Source organism: Podarcis liolepis (assembly GCF_965112155.1).
Source record: "Podarcis liolepis genome assembly, chromosome: 5".
Lineage (NCBI taxonomy): Eukaryota > Metazoa > Chordata > Lepidosauria > Squamata > Lacertidae > Podarcis > Podarcis liolepis.
This window is the reverse complement of record NC_139556.1, coordinates 56,821,392-56,843,630: the sequence shown is the minus strand read 5'-3', so window position 1 is coordinate 56,843,630 and position 22,239 is coordinate 56,821,392. Positions and strand designations below refer to the sequence as shown.

Below are 22,239 nucleotides of genomic sequence, written 5' to 3'. Positions count from 1 at the left end.
ACTGAAAAAATAAAAGTTAAAAGAGGAAAGAACCTGAAGACTTATATATAGGAGCCAACAGCAGCTGGAAAATAAACATCTACTCAGAAGTAATTGCTACTGAGTTCAGTGGGCCTTAATCCCAGGTAAGTATGTACAGAGGATTGAAGTCATAGGTCACTTCCAGACTTCCACTGTCTTGTGCATGGGATATAGTTGCATACTGGCAAATTCAGGTTGTGCAGTTGAAGTGGATTTGGTGCTCTTGCATCACAAACCTGCTTCCAAAATCAGACTTTTGTGGCAAAGAAAAGTGATGGGGAAACACTCCTGAAAGTTTGGAACAGCAATTGCTTGATGCGACATCATATAACAACCCTTTAAATACATCCAAATGAATGTTCAATAAACAGAGGGTGTCATGTAACCTCCCTGTAAACTTGGTGGAAACAAATCAAGATGAGTGCTCAATTAATAAGACATCTGGAATTGCCCAGACTGTAAGTTTTCCTTCTTCTCTCCCAAGTCCATTTTAATGTGTTTTTAAATAGGTATAGCACCAGGTCATTTTATTGTATCATTTTTATAATATTTTGAGCAGAAATGCATGGGCTGCTATGTAATAAAATAATTAATATCTGCAGCAGCTTTCAGAATGTTAATTGTCTCAAGAATGAAATTTGAGCACTAAGTCAAGGCTGGCAATGAACGACACAAAAGCCTTATGCAATGTTGGCAGCTTCTTGACTCACCATTCAAGGTTTCTGATCCCAAGTATTTATTTGTTCCATGCATTGTATACGTATCTCACATTTCTCCTACACAACTCAAGGATCCCAGCCAGGTGCTGACCCCACATAGACTTCAGCAAGGTTGTTGCATTTTGTGTCTTCAGACGGTTTCCTACATGTGCCAGATACAAAAAAATAACTTTGTTGACATGACATTGAGCAAATTCTTTAGTTGCCATTGAAATGTAACCACCTGTGAAATGAAACACAGCCATTGCTGAAGCATAGGAACATAATGGGTAGAAAGAAACATAGTACTAAGGACATTGTTCCATCATTGCAAACATTTCTGCTTTATTGATCTCCCCACTCCTCCCTCCAACATACTGTCCTCCCAACCCTCCAGAGTAGATTTAGGGACAACATAGGAGTGGGGGGGGGAACCCCATTGCACTGGTAGGAGTCCTTGCACTGGCCTCTGCTAGAAGAACAGGTTAGCTGAATCCATCCGAACATATGAAGTTGCCATATATTGCCAGACAGTTTCTCAAACTAGCAGGAACTGTCCATGGTCATTGCATAGCTGTCCATAGTTTACAGAGCTGTCCATGGTTCCCCCACTCCCGCCCAGCCTGTGCTGTGTTCCTTTTAAGCACAAATGCCAGAGACTGGCTCTAGGATGGACCTTCTGCATGCTAAGCATGTATGTGACCACTGAGCTATGGACCTCTCTTCTAGAAGCAGGTGGTCACTCCTCATTAGTTCATGAGGGAAAGGACTTTTGATGGTTAATAGCCTTGATGGCTATGCTCTACCTACACAGTTGGAGGCAGCAATGCTTCTGAATGCCAGTTGCTGGAAACCACAGGAGGGCAAGGTGCTGTTGCACTCATGTCATGCTCCCTGGTTTCCCACAGGCTTCTGGTTGGCCACTGGAAGAACAGGATACTGGACTAGATGGGGCAGTGGCCTGATCCACAGTACTAGTCTTACGTTATTATGTACAGAATAAAAATTATTATTGCCACCTATTCAGTGCCATGGGAAGCAGAATTCAGTTTTCCAAATTGATGTTTTTAATTCACTGGGTCCCCCAGTTGAACAAAAGTCAGTTTATAAAGAGAAGGGATGGTATTTCTTTCTGCTTCTGCGATATTTCAGAGGTTAACACTCTAATTTCTGTAAAAACAAGCTTTGTGCCATTTCCTAGGCAGTGTCAGCAAAAGGTTCACCCCAATACTTTGAAGTCTTTTAACTGGAAAGTACCAGTGAAAAGAATTAATAGTCTTCTAGAAATTGTCATCTTCAAGTTGATCCTCCAACCTTTCAGCCCTTTCCTATGAGTTTCACTTTTGCCTCTTGGGAGACTTGGTAGATGAAGAATCTTCAGGTTCCACCTCCTCTTTGTTACAACAAGGGTCTAATTGCCATGAAAAGGCATCCACTATGATCCTCTCTTCTCTGTGGGGATGACCTCTCCTTGTTCCTATTCCATCAGCAAGGAAGTAATTCCAAACACTGGCAGATTCAATGACGACTGGCCAGCTCACTCTGCTACATCCCCAGAATCTTACCTCTGGCAGTAAAGGAGACAAGAGCCTAGCACCCTGTCAACAGACTCTGTGTAAAAAGAAGAAGGGTTTAATCAAAATGACACTAGCATTCTCCCTTAGCATAGTCCTTTCTTCATTGCAAGGCAATCAGTTTTGACTTGGTGTGTGGCAACCATCCACAGGCTTCAGTGTACAAGAAGCAGGCAAATGCTGGAATGGTGCCACACAGCATGCACTGCAGTGACTTTAAGGGTCTTTACTGAATCTAAACCATGGGTAGGCAAACTAAGGCCTGGGGGCCAGATCTGGCCCAATCACATTCTAAATCTAGCCCGCAGATGGGCCGGGAATCAGCATGTTTTTACATGAGTAGAATGTTTCATTTTATTTAAAATGCATCTCTGGGTTATTTGTGGGGAATAGGAATTCATTCAAATTTTACTTCTTCAAAATATAGTCCCCTCCCCCAAGATCTGAGGGACAGTGGACCAGCCCCCAGCTCAAAAAGTTTGCTGATCTAAACTGAAGCCTGCCTAATTATTTCCCTGGCTCCAAGAGTATGATGCCCTTGACTGGTATAACTCTGGGGGAGTTCCTCGCACCTCTTAATTGGGGCTAACCCTGCCATTAGGGAGAGTGAGGCAGCTGCCTCAGGAGGTAGATGTTGGCGGGCAAAGAGCACTGGAGTGTGGAACTGTGCGTGAGAGACATATGGGTTGCACTGTGTCCTCTAAGCTACCCTGCTGCCCTCAGCTGCAGTGGAGGATGATGTCCTGCTGACAGTGTTGAAGTAAGATAAAACCACCAGTTTGGCTGGTTTCTCTGCATGGAACTGGAGGGAGGTTGATACAAACAGATTCCCTTGGTACTGAAAAGACCTTGAGAAAAGATGAAATGATCCTCTCTGGGGTAATGGTTTCCATTACTGAGAGCCAGTGTGGTGTAGTGGTTAAGAGCGGTAATCTGGTGAACCGGGTTCGCGTCTCCACTCCTCCACATGCAGCTGCTGGGTGACCTTGGGCCAGTCACACTTCTTTGAAGTCTCTCAGCCCCACTCACCTCACAGAGTGTTTGTTGTGGGGGAGGAAGGGAAAGGAGATTATTAGCCACTTTGAGACACCTTCGGGTAGTGATAAAGCGGGATATCAAATCCAAACTACTACTACTACTACTATTCTTCTTCTTCTTCTTCTTCTTCTTCTTCTTCTTCTTCTTCTTCTTCTTCTTCTTCTACTACTACTACTTCTACTTCTACTTCTACTTCTACTTCTACTTCTACTTCTACTTCTACTTCTTCTTCTACTGGGGTGCCACAAACAAAACATCTATCTCCCTAGTAGCCACCCAGTGTTATATCAGATAACCAGGTCATTAAAAGCTTCACAGAACAAAGGTATGGTAATAACTGATTTGTCCTATCAAGAGGGCAACAAGTCCAGACAGTTCATGGATCTCATTCAGTTATTGTTATTATGCAGGGCTTCCACTGACCTGGCTCAGATGTGCACGAACCTGCTCCTTTTTCTTCCCCTCCAGCATGGTTACAAGTAGGTAGCAGCATCTACTTTCATTTCCAACTAATGGCAGATTGCTTTGTTGTCCAACCCAGGAGCTGCAATTAATTTTAACTGAACAAGTCAGGATGAGAAACCACAGCTTGAAGTCGACTTGTTGCTACAAACCATTGTTTAAGCTAACCACAGTTCATCCCACTTCAGACAAAATGTCTCACTGCCGTTAGTTGAAAATGAAAGTGAATGCTTCTCATCTCCTCCTGGTGATCAAGCAAGAGGGGAAAGCAGTCAGAGGAAGTAGACAAACCTAAGGTTCACTCATGTGGCAATAGTCCTTGTCCAATTTCAGCCAGGGTCCTGCAATATTCCAGAGAAAGGAAAGCTAGGAGTTCATGTGCACAGCTGCCTGGCTATGAGAAAGCCGGTTGCTTAATTTTTTGCTTGTTTGTTGTCGAGCTTGCCACTTCAAAATTAATGAAGTGGAAAGTGAAGTTTCATTTTAATATATTTCTCATTATCATTGTAACAATGCAAACAAAAACAACAATGGAGTTAACAGATAAATTGATTCATGACAGCAAAATAATCAAATAGATAAATGGAAGGGTTTGGAGGGGTTGCTTCAGCAATTTACTGGTTGTTTTGTAAGCAGTACGCAACGACTTTCAAATTTCTTGAAGCAGTGAAAGTGGAGATGAAATACTGAAAAAGGATTCAGGTGATGTCTGTGTGTGAGAGAGAAAAGCAAGGAGGACAAGAAAAAGCCTTTGTTGTGGGGGTGGGGTGTAAAAATTTTTTAGTTGTGTTATGCACCAATTGTAGCAAATAGTATGGCATATATTGTTGTCCTATTGGTTATCTATGTACACTGAGGAAGAAAATGCATGCAGTTTGCTGAGACACTCAGCCCACTAACACCTGAGTGATGTAGCTGACTACTGTTTGTGTAATAAACATCAACACAGTGAATAATGCTTCATCCAGCCCTGACTCCAAGGGCTGCCAGTGATTACTCTTGGCATCCTTCATGCTTTCTCTGATTGCAGCAATTCCACAAAGTCACCTCAGACCCCAAGCACAAAATGGAGGCAAGAGTAATGCTGTGGTGGTAATTCATGGGCCCTTCTTGACCTCCCATGGGGCAAAGAGATTTTTTAAAATCATCATTGTGTATCCTTTAAATAAACTATAGCTGTGCTTGAGTTTTGTTTAGCCAACATCTTGGTAATATCGGGTTGGTTTGCTTGTGGGCTTAATTTTCATCAGACTGCCAAAGGTGGTGAGCCTCCCTTTCTCCCTTTTCTCTGTGTCATGATTTTAGCTGTCACAAAACTAGTCAGACTCAGTGCCACTTCACATACAATTTGTACCAACTGAAAATAAATACTTGGGCTGCATGTGAGGTAACAGATCCTAGACTGAAACAGAAACGAGGAATGCTCTTGAGTACCCATTAGATTCAACAACACTAGCACTTTTGATCCCCCCCTTGATGTAAACATTACACTGACCATCTGAGTGGTCCGGGGCATTTATCTCAGCAAATGTAAAATTAAGAATGAAAGATCAATTTTCTAAGAAAATAATCCGAGCCAGTTCCTTGCACATACATTTTAGTATTCTTTAGCTCTCCTGCCCTATTCCTAGAAATCTCTTTTCAGAGTTTAGTTATCCTTTGTTTTTCTGAAAAAGAAATGGGGTAAAGAGCGAGAGAGGGTGACAGTTATCCTAGAAAGAATAACTCTTAGGCTGTGCAGCACAGGAATTATTCTTCTATCATGAAGCAGTTCATATTTTGGCGGTTGTTAAGCTGATTCATTTTGTTCTTGCCATTCTTGTTGATATTCAAACAATTTTTCATGGTTTCCCTGCAAACATAATCCTCTTTTTGTGTGGGTCTTTCAGAAAAGCAATTTACTTTTTGTAATTGGTTTATCAAAAGGGGAGTCATCTACCTGCATCAAACAGGCTCATTATGAAATTAAAACATTTGCCAGCTTTCCAACCCGGCTTATATAGTTTTCAATTAACTCCTTTCATCTTTTTCCCAGTCAAAATCTTTGGCCCATGATGCGAGTCATTGTGGAGATCAAGGTAATAAAGACAAGCTGTGGCTGTCCCCAGAGTAATGGATTAGAGATGCTGAGCTCTCTTTGCAGCCTCTTTCCACCAAGATGCACCAAGGGGATGAAGGGGAAATTAATGCTACAGGCCTAGGAAAAGACTGATGGAAACTGTGTGCCCTTTCCTGCCTGTTTCCTCGTCTGCTGATGGAGGTCAAGACGAAAGACTGATAAGGAAAACATGGTAGTGCTATTTGTAGCATCCTAGTGAAAAGCCTCTAAGTATGTCTAATCAAAGAGTTGCAGAGATATTGATGGACAGCAGAGGATCACAACCCGCTTAGGTGGTCAACACATTTGACACAGGGGTCAAACTGAAAATATATGTGCCAGAGAAGGTCACTTATTAGCATATTTTATTTCTAGCCAGCTAATGATCTTTGCATGTGCATAATCAATTTCATTTTGGGAGTGGAGGGAGGGATAGCCAAATTCCTTTTTATATTCTGTATTTTACTCTTTGTGTTCCAGTCAGATGAGAAAACAAAAGTCCTGGTTTCCCCAGTCCCAAACATCAGAAGACTTAAAGGTCTGTGCTATAAATCATTATGCAGGAAATTATAGTTATTTTTTAATTTCTCTAGGAAAGAAATATCAGAATGGGGGAGAGATCAACAATATGAGGTTGGAACAATATTTTTGCAAAGTTTATTCAGACCCCATTAGGAACGTGCCATATATCAAAACATCAGACCATAGCTCATGATTGTCTGCTGATTGACAGTCATCCAGGAATTGAGACAGGAAGTTTATATCCCTACCTTTTGATGCCAGGGATTTAACATGGGTCATTTTATTTATTTATTGTTTATTTAAGTTATTTCATAAAATTTATACACTGCTTGATTGTGAAAAACAACAAGAACACCTCAAAGCAGTTTAATAAAACAGAGAGAAATCTGCAACCATACTTTGATACATGCAAAAATTAAAATACTAAAAGAGTTTAAAATTACCTCATGCAAAGTATGTGGTCTACCACTGAACTACAACCCTAAGACCGTATCCCACTAGTGTCCCGAAAGAACCAGGACATTCCCATTTTTTTATCGTGAGATACCGGCAGCCATTTTGGGCACTGTGATCTCACAAAATTTTGTGTTGTGTCCCGTCTCCCCCGTCCCCGAAAAAAGTGATTTCACATAGAGCCCTAAAATGTGTATTTTGGGCATCAGACCCAGAAAATGTGTTGGTTCTTTTCAGGGGAGGAACACCTAGGTGCCCAGGGCTACAGACCTGTATCCACTTTCCTGGTAGTAACCTCCATTGTACTTGATCGACCTTAGTTCTGTGTAGGCATGAATAGAATTGTTCTGTCAAGGTTGCTTTGAAACTGGAATGGATGGATCAATTTATTACCATTTCAATCCATCCTGTTTTATTCAATATCATGTATACTTCACATTTGCATTTAAAATTTTCTGCTTTTTCATATACATCTCCCTTAAAATGCACATATTTGTATAATTCCCACCCCTTAAAATAAACATTTATTTGCATTTTCAAGCCAAAACTACATCAGAATTCTGATAAGTGTACACTCCTAAGGATAACTGAATTTTGATCTGTCTGTTAGTCTGGGAAGTGCAAATTCAGCTGGCTTGCTTTGAAATGCAGACCAAACAACATTTGCCTCCATCCTCTTTGAAATGCTTTTAAAATGAAAGGAACTTCAGAAAATCAACATCTATCTATTATCTTCTGTCTGGTTCCTTTTATAGGATAAACATTGTGGATTTTTAAGGTATGTTAACATCAGTGGTATGCCAACATTGGGTTTGAAGTTGTCTAATTAAAAAAGATATTGATGCCTACAGTAATCCCCTTTGTTTAGCATTCAAAGGGAGAATTCTCACTGTCTTCAGTGATAAACCAATTAGGTCTCATCTAGGTAAATGAATAAAATAGGAAGCACCACAGACAGCTGAGGTGTGAATTAGCTGTTCACCCCTCCCAAAAAGAATCACATAATTACAGTGGAGTCTGTAAATTATCAGCTATATATGCTACTACGCAATAATTAAAAGGCAAAGTGAATGTTTGTAATTGGGAAAGAATAGAAAATCACAAAGGAAATGCCATATTGTTACAAGTCGTACATAGTGTTAGTCTATACCTATAGCTGGATGCTGTAGGGGATATCAGATCAAATATTCACAATATCTGTTTACTGGATGAAAATATTATATTTGCAGCTGTGAATAAGTGTGAAAAAATAGCAGCAGGTTTCTGACTCTCACAGAAAGGATACTGCACTAAAAAAGTGATGCCTTCTTACAAAAAAGATATTTCAAATTTAAACATTTTCTCACTTAAGTGGGAAGGATACTTGAAGACTCATTTGGATGCACGGGCTCCTTTAAAGGAAGTTGTGGGATATATATATATATATATATATATATATATATATATATATATATAGTAAAGGTAAAAAGGGAATCCTGACCATTAGGTCCAATCATGCCTGACTCACACGGACACACCGTTTACCTTCCCGCCGGAGTGGTACCTATTTATCTACTTGCACTTTGATGTGCTTTTGAACTGCTAGGTTGGCAGAAGCAGGGACTGAGCAATGGGAGCTCACCCCGTTGCGGGGATTCAAACCGCCGACCTTCTGATTGGCAAGTCCTAGGCTCTGTAGTTTAACCCACAGCGCCACCTGCGTCCCATATATATATATATATATATATATATATATATATATATATATCCAGCAGGTAATAAAAGAAATGAAATAGACGTGTGCAGTAATCTCTCTGCATCAGGGCTCCTATGCTCAGACACGGTCAGGGGTTCAGGCTAAACTGCCAGTTTACAAAAAGTGGAGGGAGAGAGAATAAGGCAAATGTACAGGGGAAAATGTACAGGGTTACTCAGAGTAAACCTAAATTAACAAACTTAAGTTCATCACGTTCCTTAATTTTAGTGGGTCTATGCTGAGTAGGGCTACCACTGGATGTATCCGTAGCAAGTAGATAAGAGTATTTACCAAGGGTGTCAAGAAAAACACATCCAGAGCAAGGGTTCCCACCTCCTCTCCGCAAAGGAGTTGCTCAGTCTAAATCAGAATGCTGCCCCCAACAGGAAGGACGCCAGAACCCTGCTTTTCTCCGCATCGCCTCCCACAGTTCTCTGAGCCTCTCCCATTTCCTCCTGCGAGGACTGATCAGTTGGCCTGTCTCTTCCCCAGAAGACACAGACTCTGGCTTATCTGATGGTTGCCTGGCAACGCTTTGGTCAACTTCCAACTCTTCCTCTCCCTGTGAGCTAATGGCTTCTTCCCTGGGAAGGAGGGGCCCTGGGCTGTCCTGTCTGGAATCTAACAGTTCTCCCTCATCTGCAGATCTAGCCTCTTGTTCACTCAGCTCAATTTCCAAATCTGAATCCACTGCACCCTGGGGGGGGGGGGGACAGGTTTCTGACTCAGCTGTTGTCACCAAAGCTTGTAAAACTCACACCACATCTGGGCCAATCATCTATTGCAAAGCCAGTGGGGGAAAAGATGGCCCCAGTAGCCAATTCCAGGATCACCCCCCAAAAATATTCTACTTGGCTCCCGAAGGGTAACCAGCTAATCCAGCTGTGACAAAGTGATGGGTGTGTTGCCTTGCTAAGCAAAGAGTCTCTTCCCACATGGCCTGGCCCCATCTATATGTAAGAGGCCAGCTGAAATCTCCCAAGGTGTTTCATTATGGCACTAAGGGGGTTGGTAGGACAAAATCTATGCTTAATTTCGCAAGGTCAGGAAGGAATACTGTGAGCCTTCAACATGATTTGCTTTCTCCGTGCCTGAATATGACATATCAGGCAGATGAACCATTGTTTGACCTAGTAGTAATGGTTCTTTCTTGTGTACTTGTGGCTTCATAAAAGTCTGAGATAAATTGAACAAAGCACTAAGTTCAGATGCTATTGGATTTGTCAAAGCTGCTTTTGGCAGAAAGTCAAGAGTTATTTTATAGGACATCCTGTATGCGATTAATCTAGATAGACTGGAAAGCAACTGACCTCCCACTTCAGAGGTATGATTGAAGTTAGATAAAGAGGGATCCACATGCAGCTACAGAGCAGGAACAGATCAGTTTCTCCAAGCTCACCATTCTTATGATTAACTCCCAGATAGGCTTCAGAATACCTTTGTTCTTTATTTAAAGTAGTTCTATTTATTATTATTTAATTTTGCAGCCCATCCTGAGATCTCTAGGCAGGGAACAATTAAAAAAACCTGAAATGATTTATAATAAATAAACCACCAGATACTGCAGAGCAGCCCCAAATTATTAAAAATCACCAGAGGCTTGGGTGAACAGCCATGTTATGAGCTGTTGACTAAACAATAGCAAACTTGGGGCCTGGCAAATTTCAGAGGGGAGGAAATTTCTTAAACAAGGTGCCACTACAAAGGAGGTCCTTTCTCATGTCACCACACAGAGCATAACACCTAGCGGTGGGCAGTTAGGAACATGCAGGCAGGACTATACTGGGAGATACACTGCTTCAAGCAATTAAACCTCACATTGTTTAGGGCTTTAAATTCATTTGCAATGCCTTGAATTCAAAAGAGGGTGCAATTCTTTAAGAGCCAGTGTTATGTGGCTCTGTCTTGCTGCTCCACTCAGTAGCCAATCAGCTGCAGTTCGCACTAGCTGAAGTTTCTGCATCATCTTCCAGGGCATCCCCACTATATATGCTGCTTTTCAGGGTAAAGCGCTCCCCAAGCTACTTACAAAAGAACATTAAAATGATAAAATAATTTTCAAACTACAAAAGAGTCGATTTATTTTTTAAAAAAAATAATCACCTGCTTAAAACAGTTTAAAGCCCAACTAAATGCATTTTTTAATAGAATGCAGTTATATTAGACAGTTCCAAAGATGTGGGGGCCACTATTGAAAAGGCTTGCCAGAGCCCAGTACAATTAAAGTTGAACGGTTCTGATCCACACGTTAGTCTGGAATGTGTGTTTCAGATCAGTGCATATTAGAAATCACAAATAATGAATTCTGCAAGCTCTCCTGCTAAAGACACCTTGTGCTTGTTAACTCTGCAATCACCAATTCATCTTCCCTTGCTTGTCCCCTTGTGCTGGTGCTGCTCTACTAGCATAAGGGTTACATTGGCAGAAGGCACCATTGTTAGACCAGACACCAGGGGTGTCAACTTGAGTAAAATATTATGGGGGCCCAGGTAAGCCCCACTCCCCCATAAACAATCACATGAATTCAATAAATAAAATAAATGAATAAATTTCAATTGGAATGCCCATCAACTTTGTGGGGTCCTGGCCCTCTCAAATATTTTATTGTGAGGGCTGAAGCCCTCGCAGCCCCTAGGAATTGGATCCTATGACAGAAATGACATATCTACTCAATCTTTCAGCACAGGTCAAAGTAGATCAATCCATTCTCTAAGGGATACAGTTACTCAGCTGAAAGTGCGCAGCTTTGACTAGATTGTGCTTTGTTGAGCTGATGTTGAAGATGTATCCAAATTCTAGACATTAAATGAAAGAAATGCACCATGGGTCACTGAACCTTGCTCAGATGAACTTTTTTTCCTTACCTGCAAGTAAGTTGGGGGCTCTTCTGCTAGACTCCAAAGCTCATTCGCTTTCTTTCTTTCTCTTTCTTTCTTGTTGCCCTTGAAACTAAACTTCAAAGTACTGGCGAACAAAGACAGCATGGAAAAGGAGGTTACAGTCAAACACATTATCCTAACCTCAATGTGACTATTGACAATGGCAAATTAGTTCCTGGTGATAAGTTAGATTAAGCAAAGACCACAATAAAGCACAAATCAATAGTTTTATGAATTAGGTATTCTGAGTCAGCAACGTCACATAAGACAATGCATCCAGCAGCATGGCATTCTTTGATAACACATCACACATAATTTGAATCTATCCTTGTTGTATTGTTGTACTGAAGCAATTTCTTTGTATACTGTTGGAGTGAAAACTGCATCTACTGTTTTTATACCCTGTTTTCTCTTTCCACATTTTTTAAAATCCCACATTTTATTTCACCATCCCTCCCCTGATCTGCAGAGTGAGTGGTGAGGTGACATTCAGTCCAGCCATATCAGCAGATGTGGGACACTTAGGGCCACACACAGCCACACAAAGAAATTATATACATATATATATAGACACACAGAGTGTGTGTGTGTGTGTGTGTCCTCATCCACAGCTCCAAGATTGGTCAGAGGGCTAGGAGTTCCTCAGTGCAGCCCAGAGAGTCTAGGGTTGCCACACATCTGGAAATTCCCAGACAGATCCAGAATACTGTTGTCTTAAGCAGTGTCTGGACGGAAATTGCCTAGGTGTTCAGGAAAAGCTGACAGAGCCGTTTTTGACAATTTTACTTTAGAAAAGCTCCAAAACGTCATTTTTTCTTCTTTTTTGCAATTTTCCCCAAAAAGCTCAACAACTCTTGCTGAAATATGCAGTGGCGTAGCGTGGGTTGTCAGCACCCGGGGCAAGGCAAGTAATTTGTGCCCCCTAACCCGTGGATTTGCGCCCCCTAACCCGTGGATTTGCGCCCCCCATCCCTAACCCCCACATGTTGCGCCCGGTGCGGCCAGCCCCCCCCGCACCCCCCACGCTACGCCACTGGAAATATGGCAACCCTAAAGACTGCACTTTATCTTTGCCCTGTATGTGTGATTGGTCTTTATTTGGCTCTGAATGGCCATGACAGAGGCCAGTGTTACCCTGAAATCTGTGCCCCGAAATCAGATATTTTATTTGTTGATTTATTATTTATTTCATAAAATAAAATACATACTGCTTTGGTTGTGGAAAAAACCCCAAAGTGGCTTATTTTAGTACCCAGTTGTATTAGGATGATGAGGTTTATCTTTCTCAACAGGGTCTGCTTCATCTGTTTAAGATCTGCAGAGGATTTGCATACCTGTCCTGCCCCAAGTAGAGAAACACAGCATGAGTCAGTAAGCAATCCTCCCCCCCTCTCTGACACAGAATGAAATGTGGATAAGGAGTCAGCAGAGAATGGGAGGGTAATAAGTCAGCTCCCGCAAGAAGCACAGGCAGACTTAGAAAACAGGCGAAATAGCATTTCCTCACCGGAAGAGGAGGCAATTACGGTAATCATCTGAGCCCAAGGAGTCGTCATATGGCAAAGGTATTAGGCAGGAAGCAAACCCAGAAACGTAAGGGTCATTGGTTCAGGATATTCTGCAGAACCAGGAAGCATTCTTCAGAAGGGTCAACTGATTCATAAGCAATGGACGTTCGGTTAGACATCCAAGGCTAATTGTTTGTATTGCAATAAATCTTCCAGCTAATTATGACTTGCATGCTGTGTTATCAAGACAGCAGCCTGGACTCCGGACAATACCCTCCCTGTCTGCAGGTGGAGGAGTTCAGCAGAAGTGGCTAGGGTGGGCTGCCCCACTGCACCGAGAACACTGTCTCCAGAATCGCCAGTCTTTTATGGTTCCCACACTTATCTGTTGGGTTGTTGCCGTGCTGCAAATCCTCGGTCTGGATTAATAAAACACTTGGTTACACATGTCTCTACAAGTGCTTGTGTGAAAGAGTGCACACATTTTGATTTGTACAGGTCAGCTATTGTGTACAGAATCAGACGGATTGTACACTCAATGTATGGCATGTGTGAGCACTGTTAGTGTGACCCTTTTATCCAAGTTTCTGTGTCATGCCATGCCATCATTCTGGCGGGGGGGGGGGGCAAAGAACTGCCAAAATCTGGTGCCAAGAGTAGGGAAAGTGGAGTGAGACAACTTGAATCCCGGGACATTCCGTTTCCTCCACATTTCCCCCATTCATTTTGTACAAACTCAAGTGAAAAGTCTGGAAATCTAAAGAAAGACAGAGAGAAAAGTCGTCCATGAAGACTGATCTACTTTATGCTTGCAAATATGTTTTGTGAAATCCTGTTCTCTTGCCTCAATCCCCTGACGTGCCTTTTACATAAAATGCAGATGAAGCCAGCATCTTTATCTGTTTTAATTTTGATCAGGCACACTGAGACCTCCTGACCTTTCCTGTTCTGCCACAGGAAGAGTGACTGTGAATGTGATAGAACATATTATACAAACCAAGCAGCATTAATTCTGATGGGATGATTAAATGCACCAAGGTGTGCTAATGAGCTCTGCTCAACAAGAACAGAAAAGAGAAAGTAGAAGACAGAAAAGTTTCACTTCCCCACCAAACCCAACATGTTTTATAATTTTACCCCCCTAGGGTTCCCCTGAGCATTCTCTACTTATAATAGCTACTTTGAAAACAGCACATTCATTGCAGCAGGACAGATGTAACCCCTACCTCCATTTTTAAAAATAAATTGCCCATGCTGAGCAATTGAACTACTTTGATGCTGTTTTGGTGCCCTTTATCCTCCAACTTTCTGCCTTTTTTGTCTTCATTTTTGCTCTGGCAACCCTGAGATTGCAGGATGAACTAATTTTTTAATTGCAACTGTTTTTAGAATGTTTTAACTGAAACTGCTTTTTTAAAAAAAGAACTCATGTATAACACTTTTAAAAAGTGGATATGTTTGCTGCCCTGGGATCCTTTGGGAGGGTGTCTGGGACATAAATTCAATAAATAAATAGATCTGTGGCTTCATTTGCTTCACCTGAATCAGGCTGGCAAGCCACATGCTTCTATATGTGAACAAAATTGTTGTTTGCTTTACAATCAGATTAAATGGTGGAATGGGAAATGACACTGAGGCAGACTGAGAAGGCAAAAATGGTGTGTAGAGCAGCACTGAATCCTCATGAATGTGTCTCCTATAAATGGGAGGGCATTGGATATCAAAAATTGGAGGTCACCTTCAACACCTATGGAAAAAACACAAACTGAGATAAGGAAGAGAGAGAGAGAGAGAGAGACTGATATGTAAGAGAGAGAATTTATGTTATATGTAAGATAGATAAGTCATGAATTTATGTATTGAAGTTGGTGAACTAGAGGACCCTCAGTGTCCCTTCCAACTCTACATTTCTATGATTCTACGATTCTCTGTGGAAAGGTAATGGGACTTGTCCCTGATAACATGTGCACCTCCATTGCAATGCAATTGTGATCACTGCAACAAGGCGCCTAGGCAACTGGCTTTCCCATAACACGGGTGTCTTGATTTCTTTGAGTGCCTCCAAACATACATAGGCAGCACCTCTTTGTAGATGTTCTCCTCACAGACATCTGACAATCAATAGGCGAAGAAAGCTAGGGGGGGAGGGAGGAGTTGTCTAGTCACACAAAGGGAAGGAGCAGCCACTGGCTGGCTTTCTACAATTATTTCTCTCACTGCCTAATTTTTGCTAGCAACTGAGAGTGGAGGGAACAGAGAAAATTCACCGCTGTGAATGGAGGAAGCTGGAGATAAACAACATATGAATGAGCAGCCAGCAGCTCCTTCGTCAATGTGCTTGTCTGTGATCACCTCCAGCTTCCTTTGCCTGAGAGCCTCCCAAGTTCTTAGCAGGCAAAGCCCAGCCACTCCTCATGTGGTGAGGATAATCCATCTCCCAGCGTTAAGACATACATGTTGGCACCTCAGTAGTGAATTCCAATCAAGTGGAGAGAAAATAAAGTTTGTCCCAGATACAGGAACAAAATAATTGGAGTCTTAGGCACCTTTCTTAAAAAAGATAGTAACCATTGCTTTTGGATATTAACAAGTACAGACTATGAAGTACTGAGACCAAATGCCAGCTGTCATATGACAAATGTTTACACCTGAAAAGATGGATTATTTACTTTAATATATAGAGAGAGAAGTACTTCTATACCAACATAAATATACTGCAAAATCAGGGTAGTGTACAGCAATAAAACATAAAATTAAAATCCTAAAAATCAATCCTGAAAATGGGTAGCTAGTCAAAAAAGCTTCGGACTACTGCATAGGCATGTCAGCATAAAAAAGTTTTCAAGAGACACCTGAAAGTCAAAAGCTAAGATGTCTGTGGAATCTCTGCTGCCAGAGTGTTTCACGGCATGGGGCCAGTGATACAAAATACCAGATTTCAAGTTGAAACTAGTTAGGCCTCTGTAACACGGGTCGCAATTGCCAGTGAATGAGCTGGAATATAAGGGCACGGACATTTCTTAAGGACTGTGGTATAGATTTTGTGTTTTGTAACTGAAAGTCAAATGCTACATACGATTGTCACATGTTGATTACTGTTGTCAAATGCTGAATTTTTAATATTCAGTTGTATTCAGTACACAGAAGCTTGACATCAAAATCCATAAAAGAGAATTTTGAGAATGTTTTACCACTTATGGATAAAAAATTATTTCAGTTCTACACATGCGCAGGGTCCAAGGTGAGAGAGGATGCTTTACCTAAGCCTAGAGGTCCAAAGGAGCCCAGTCTGAGCTGATAGTCTTTTTATCTAAGGAAACAACACTAGGCAGAAATGAGTTCATGATTAAGGATGGCTATACAAATTGATTTCCCTGTAACCAGTGCTTTTTTTTTCTGGGGGAGACGCAGGAGTATGCATACCCCTAAACATTTTGTGAATCTTTGTACTTTTGTCCACTTACTGTATTTATTTTTCCCAATCTGAACTATAAAGTGGTGATTTTCTTGAGTAAAAATGAGAGTACCCCTAAACATTTATTTATTTTTAGAAAAAAGCACTGCCTGTAACTATATGGAGTATCCAGCTCTTATAAGATCTTGAGAGATTTACTACAGCAACTCAAAAGCAATGTTAAGAAGCAAGAGTCTGAACAGTGAGCTGCTAGTCTAGGCCATCTATAACAGAAAAAGAGTAGCAGCCGCTTGGTGTGACATGCTTTCTCAGCAACTACAAATCCTACGGTTTCTTAGTTCCTGCTCATGTTTCCTCAGCAGAAATTAGAGGATCTACTGGGGGCTGGCATCCAAGTGGCTGGAGGAGATAGAAAAATAAAAAATAATAGAATGTAAGGTCTCAGGGACAATGGAAGCCATTGCTACAGTAGGCTCAGAACACGGGACTGGCTGGAATGGCAGTGCCATACCATTGCCCTCTTGATAGCGGCATCACTGCCACTTACGAGGACAGTGTGGGGTGGTGGAGAAGTTGGGTTGTGGAAGCACACCCATGGAGTGTCAGTATTGTAATGTACACAACTTTTATATCCCTCCTTAGTATACTGTTATGCAGTGCTATTCGTCTAGTCCAGGCTTCCTCAAACTCAGCCCTCCATATGTTTTTGGCCTACAGCTCCCATGATCCCTACCTAGCAGGACCAGTGGTCAGGGATGATGGGAACTGTAGTCTCAAAACATTTGGAGTTTGAGGAAGCCGGGTCTAGATGAATACCTATACCTGGAACATACTTTGAGCTTCTCCCTTGTTCTCTTATAATGGCAATGGCACCCACCTGACAGGTGCAGGAACTGAGTTCCAGCGAGTTCCAGCTAAAAAGCCCTGTTATTATCCTTAATCAAGGGGTGATCTTTGTTCAGCCCAGTGGCTGCATGCCAGTAGTGGATGTAGCCAGAGGGAAAAAACAGAAGGTGCAATAGATGCAACATTTACTTTGTACGGTAGTCTGTACTGCAGCTGTGCAAATGTCAGAGGTTTCTAAGTACACATTATTCCACCATCCAAGCAAACAGAAAGTCTTACGATAGCTCAAAACATAATTCTAGCTAGGCAAAGAGGTGCAGGGCAGGGCCAGAGGTCTGTGGCCTGCGGAGCAGATACAGCTTGGGAGAGTCCTGAGGACCAGGTATGGCCCTCGGGTCTTCGGTTCCCCACTTCTGCTTCAATCAATATACAGATTTCAAAGTGGATTCTAATTCTTTTTCATCTACACATCCAAGCACCTTGAGACAAGGATTGGGTTGTGCCCTGCTAACCTGTCCAAGTAAAGGACAGCTTTGAACTTTGATGTTCCTTCTTGAAACTCAGTCTTTCTTGTTCTACACCGTCCCTGTTTAATCTATCAATGTGCTTCCTGCCAGCAGCAACCACTTCCAAAAGAATATCCCTAATATATCATTCCCTTATGGTGCATAATTTTTAGATTATGTCTTTTAATTTTCTCACTGATGGCCAGTAGGTAGGACTAAATCAATTTTAACAAGACCCTCCTTAATTTTAAAAGCTGCAATTATACCACCGTGAACTCATTTCTTTTCCAGGAAGAAGGAGGGGTTTCTCAGTCTTACCTCTTAGTCTCTAATCTTCTAATAGTATCATAATTACTGCTGTAATTTTACTCTTCTTCAAGAGTAATTGTCTCTTTCCCCCCTAACCTATCATCAATAGTCCATGTTGCGTATAATTTGTAAAGGATGGTGGAATTATCATGATATCATTCTGTATGGGTGACAAAATATCAGGCTTACAGCTGTGAACTGCCTTCCAGTCTATATCAGCAGCTAACATGCTAAGGTTGTGTTTATAGATGACTTAGACTAGCTGCCAATTAGATAGCAGGATAGGTTTGTGGGAGCTGCAGAGTAACTTTGTAGGTCAGGATGCAACCTGTCATGCAGGGTGGGTGTTGATGGGACAGCTCCCCATTCCACCTGCCAAAAATCAGTGTTCTGGGGCTGAGCATCTAGCCCAACCCAGACCTAATTGCCAGATCCAGGATGATATAGCCAAAGCAGACTTTTGCCTGAGCTGCCCTGCCTTTCTTGCCAGTCAATGTGGCTGACAACACCATCACCCTATCGTACTCTGCTACTGCTTGGCTGGGATTTAGATTGCTCTGTAGGCTACCATGGCTTCATCACAGTGCATTGAAATAACTTTATGAACACATGAGAAGCCACTTGCCTACAAAGCATTTAATGCTTAATTATTTGAGCGTAATTCCTCATAGTCAGCTTAGGCACTGATTGACTTTACTGGAAAATAAATGTAATGTCCATGTGGCTGTGCCATAGAGCTGCCACGGATTTTAATAAGCCGTTGAGTGTTTTACTCCTTTAAAAACTGGCCGAGTCAAATATCTGGTTACTGTGGTGGAGCCTTTTGCATAAGACAAGTGTCCCCCAAGCCTTTGTGTCTGGTCACTGATGCTTGTCTGTGCCTCACAACCATCGCTCCAGTCTTTCAGCTACACTGAGTTCAATTAGCTCTTAGCTTATCTTCTAGACTTCCACTCCACTCTCATTATATTATGCTAGAATCTGAACCTTGCTATATCAGTTGTCTTTTAGACCACATGCTGGAAATAATCAAGATATCTCTGGGCCCCAAGCCTTTCCCACCTTTCCCATTCCATACTAGTGAGGGCTCATCAATGAGCCTACCTAGTGGCAGTGAAGGCAGCAAAGAAGGCATACTTTGCTGTCTCCATTGCATCCTCATTGTACTTTTCCAGCAGAGCTTTTCCGGATAGTGAAGGGGCCCTGGAAGTCTGTTCCAAGTGAGTTGGCAGAACTGACAGTAGCTCACTGTGACTTGTTTGAAAAGCATTTTGAGGATAAAAATCCACCCACTGGGATCTTGGCTCCACTCTTACAGCAGATGAATTACAAGGGGTGGCCAGGGCACTGTCTAGTCCTGTTGTGTTGGATGAGATTCAGTTAGCAAGGCTTGAGGATGTGAACAAAGTGCTTGGATTAGTCAAGGTGACCACTTGCACTCTGGACTCTTGCCCCTCTTGGCTGATAAAAACTAGCAGGGAAGGGACAGTTGATTAGGCCAGGGAGGTGACTAATGCCTCCATGCAAGAGGGGATGGTCCCTGCCTGCTTGAAGGAGGCAGTAGTACAATCACTCCTCAATAATTCTCCCTGGATTCAAGAAATCTTAGTACTGGTAACTACTACCTAGTGGCCAATCTTCTTGGGCAAGGTTCTTTGTGAGATCTCTCAGAGCATGAAAGATCTCACTGGAAATCAGCACCAATGCCAGTGCCACTTCTCTGTCAGTAAAGAAACATAACATATGTAATAAAACTGTAATTTAATCGTCATATCAAAAAATTGCAAAGCACAGTTCCTGATGGCAATAACATAACATATTAGTATTAACCTTCTACAGTGGTACCTTGGGTTACATACGGTTCAGGTTACATACGTTTCAGGTTACAGACTCTGCTAACCCAGAAATAGTGCTTCAGGTTAAGAACTTTGCTTCAGGATGAGAACAGAAATCATGCTCCAGAGGCGCAGCAGCAGGAGGAGGCCCCATTAGCTAAAGTGGTGCTTCAGGTTAAGAACAGTTTCAGGTTAAGAACGGACCTCTGGAACAAATTAAGTACTCAACCCTAGGTACCACTGTATATGTATTTATTGCCGTAAAATCCAAGGATTGTCAAGTCCAAATATTGTCAAGTCCAACAATTACAACATACAGTTCCTGTTGGCAATGCCATTTCATACTGATATCTTCCTTCTGCATCATCCTGTGTCTTGAGAGTGTAACAAATGGAACTACATATTAACAACAAGGCAGCTGACGATAGAGCAGTTCTCAGGATACACCCTTGTTTCGCCCATTGGGCTTCTTCAGACAAGGTTTCCAGGAGATTTTTCAGTAGGTTTTTTCAGCCGGAAGTAGTCCACAGGAATGCAGGAGTTGCCAGTCAGAGACGCTCCATATCAATGGCCACTGAAACTAATCTATATAGGAGCAACCCCTACAATGGGGCAGGTGCATGCAATTAGAATTAAACATTCTTAAAGAGACAGCCAGTTACGTGTGTGTTGTGGTGTTCTAAACATGATTTACATAATGAGGCAATTGTGGTGTGTGTTGACTTCTCTGTCGGTGGCAGAGGTGGTGAGGCAGGTGCTATGAAGTTGGCAGTGGCAGGGCAGCACTTCCCATTTTACTTCAAGCGGCAAAAAGGGATGCATTGGCCCTAATTTGTGTTCACTTGAAAGTGAGTAGAACCCTCATTGTTATAAAGGAGACCTTTCCTGTGCAGTGCAGGCATAATGGCTTTAAGGCACATGGGGAGAGATACATATGAGGGCGGTGGTGTGGGGCTTGAGCATGCACCCCTGTTTCTAAACACCATACTGTGTATTCATAACCATGGCTGAGCTATTCTAGCTATGCTCCTCTTAAATTGAATCTGTGTTGTATGTTGAGCGTAGAAAGGAAATAGCCAGAAAATTTGGAAATACAATGCAGACATAAAATATTTAATATAGTACGAAGCCTAAAGCGAGTCAAGAGACTTTCATTATAAAAGTGCTGAAGTTTCTTGAGACTACATAAGCTACTCTATTGCTCATGAAATTTTTTTGCTTTAGTTAACACTTCTCAGAGCCGATGAGTGTTGGAAAGATCTCATGAAGCTACTGTTTCCTATTTTCTCATTTCATGGTTGATGTGCTGATCTTCCACGGTTACTATTTTTGTTTTAAATGAAAACATCATATTTGAAGAATACAGTCATGACACTAGTCTATATTAAAATGAGGAAATGCCAATATAATATAGGCTATGAAAGAAGCTACTAAAATAACAAACAGTATAACGTAGTGCCAACAGCTGTGTTTGAAAACGCCACCATTTCGGCGACGGAAGGAAGAACATCAGAATTCTCTTATTGCTCCGAGTCAAACAAGAGAATGAATTCAGTGTAAAAGCTTTTCTAGGGATCAGGGTGTACTGCATGATAACCTCGTCTTCTTTGTTAGCCTGGCTCTTTCTCTCAAGTGATGGAAGAGAGACAGTCTCACCTGCCAAGTCCCACTGTACATATGAGTTCTAAAAGCTAGTTAGGGTTAATATGGCAGATATATGAATCAGTAGAATCGCAGCAGCTTCAATATATGCATGTATGTATTTGTGAAAAGAACTACGAATGGATTCTCTACAGAAGCTGATTTAGGGGAGTGCAACCAGTTCACCCACACTGGGCACCAAGTCAAGAGGGCTCTGCAAGGGGCGTCACAACAATGATATAGAACGGAAGGCAAAAGGTGGGGGCAATGAATTTTGGCATTGCAGAGTGCGCCTCTGACATTTGAAGGCCCAAAGTCTGCCGCTGTTCTCTACATAAGTGCTGGCAGACTTCCCTGGGTACATGCAAGTGGAGACAGATTAAACCTGTGTTTCAAACAGCCATCTAAATGGTCAGCAGCAAATTCAGACACTGAATTTGCCTGTGTGTGTGCTGATCTGGAAAAGCCTGGAACTACTTATTGTCAACAAGATATGCATTGCATGAATGGTTAATTAGTTGTCAGGGTTTTCAGCTTTGGTTTTTGCTAACTGGGAGTATCGAAGAGACCATAATATTACTGGCTGCTAAGAATCAGCAAAACGTCCTACAAAAAGTATACATTAGAATATATAATAAACTTGATGAAGGTTTTAGTAGCCTGAGACTAAATGTGTTTTAGGCAACAAAATCTGACACT

The 22,239-nt window shown here is 41.8% G+C and overlaps 1 protein-coding gene across 1 annotated transcript in view; it reads right to left on the bottom strand.

The window, feature by feature from the left end:
* Positions 1 to 742: 742 nt before the first annotated feature.
* Positions 743 to 22,239, bottom strand: part of SORCS1 (sortilin related VPS10 domain containing receptor 1) — a 413,218-nt gene continuing 391,721 nt past the window's right edge. Inside the window, exon 27 of the mRNA XM_083504744.1 lies at positions 743 to 882. Within this exon, the coding sequence (XP_083360870.1) occupies positions 758 to 882 (125 nt within the window). The 3' untranslated portion in view covers positions 743 to 757. The remainder of the gene's footprint in view (positions 883 to 22,239) is intronic.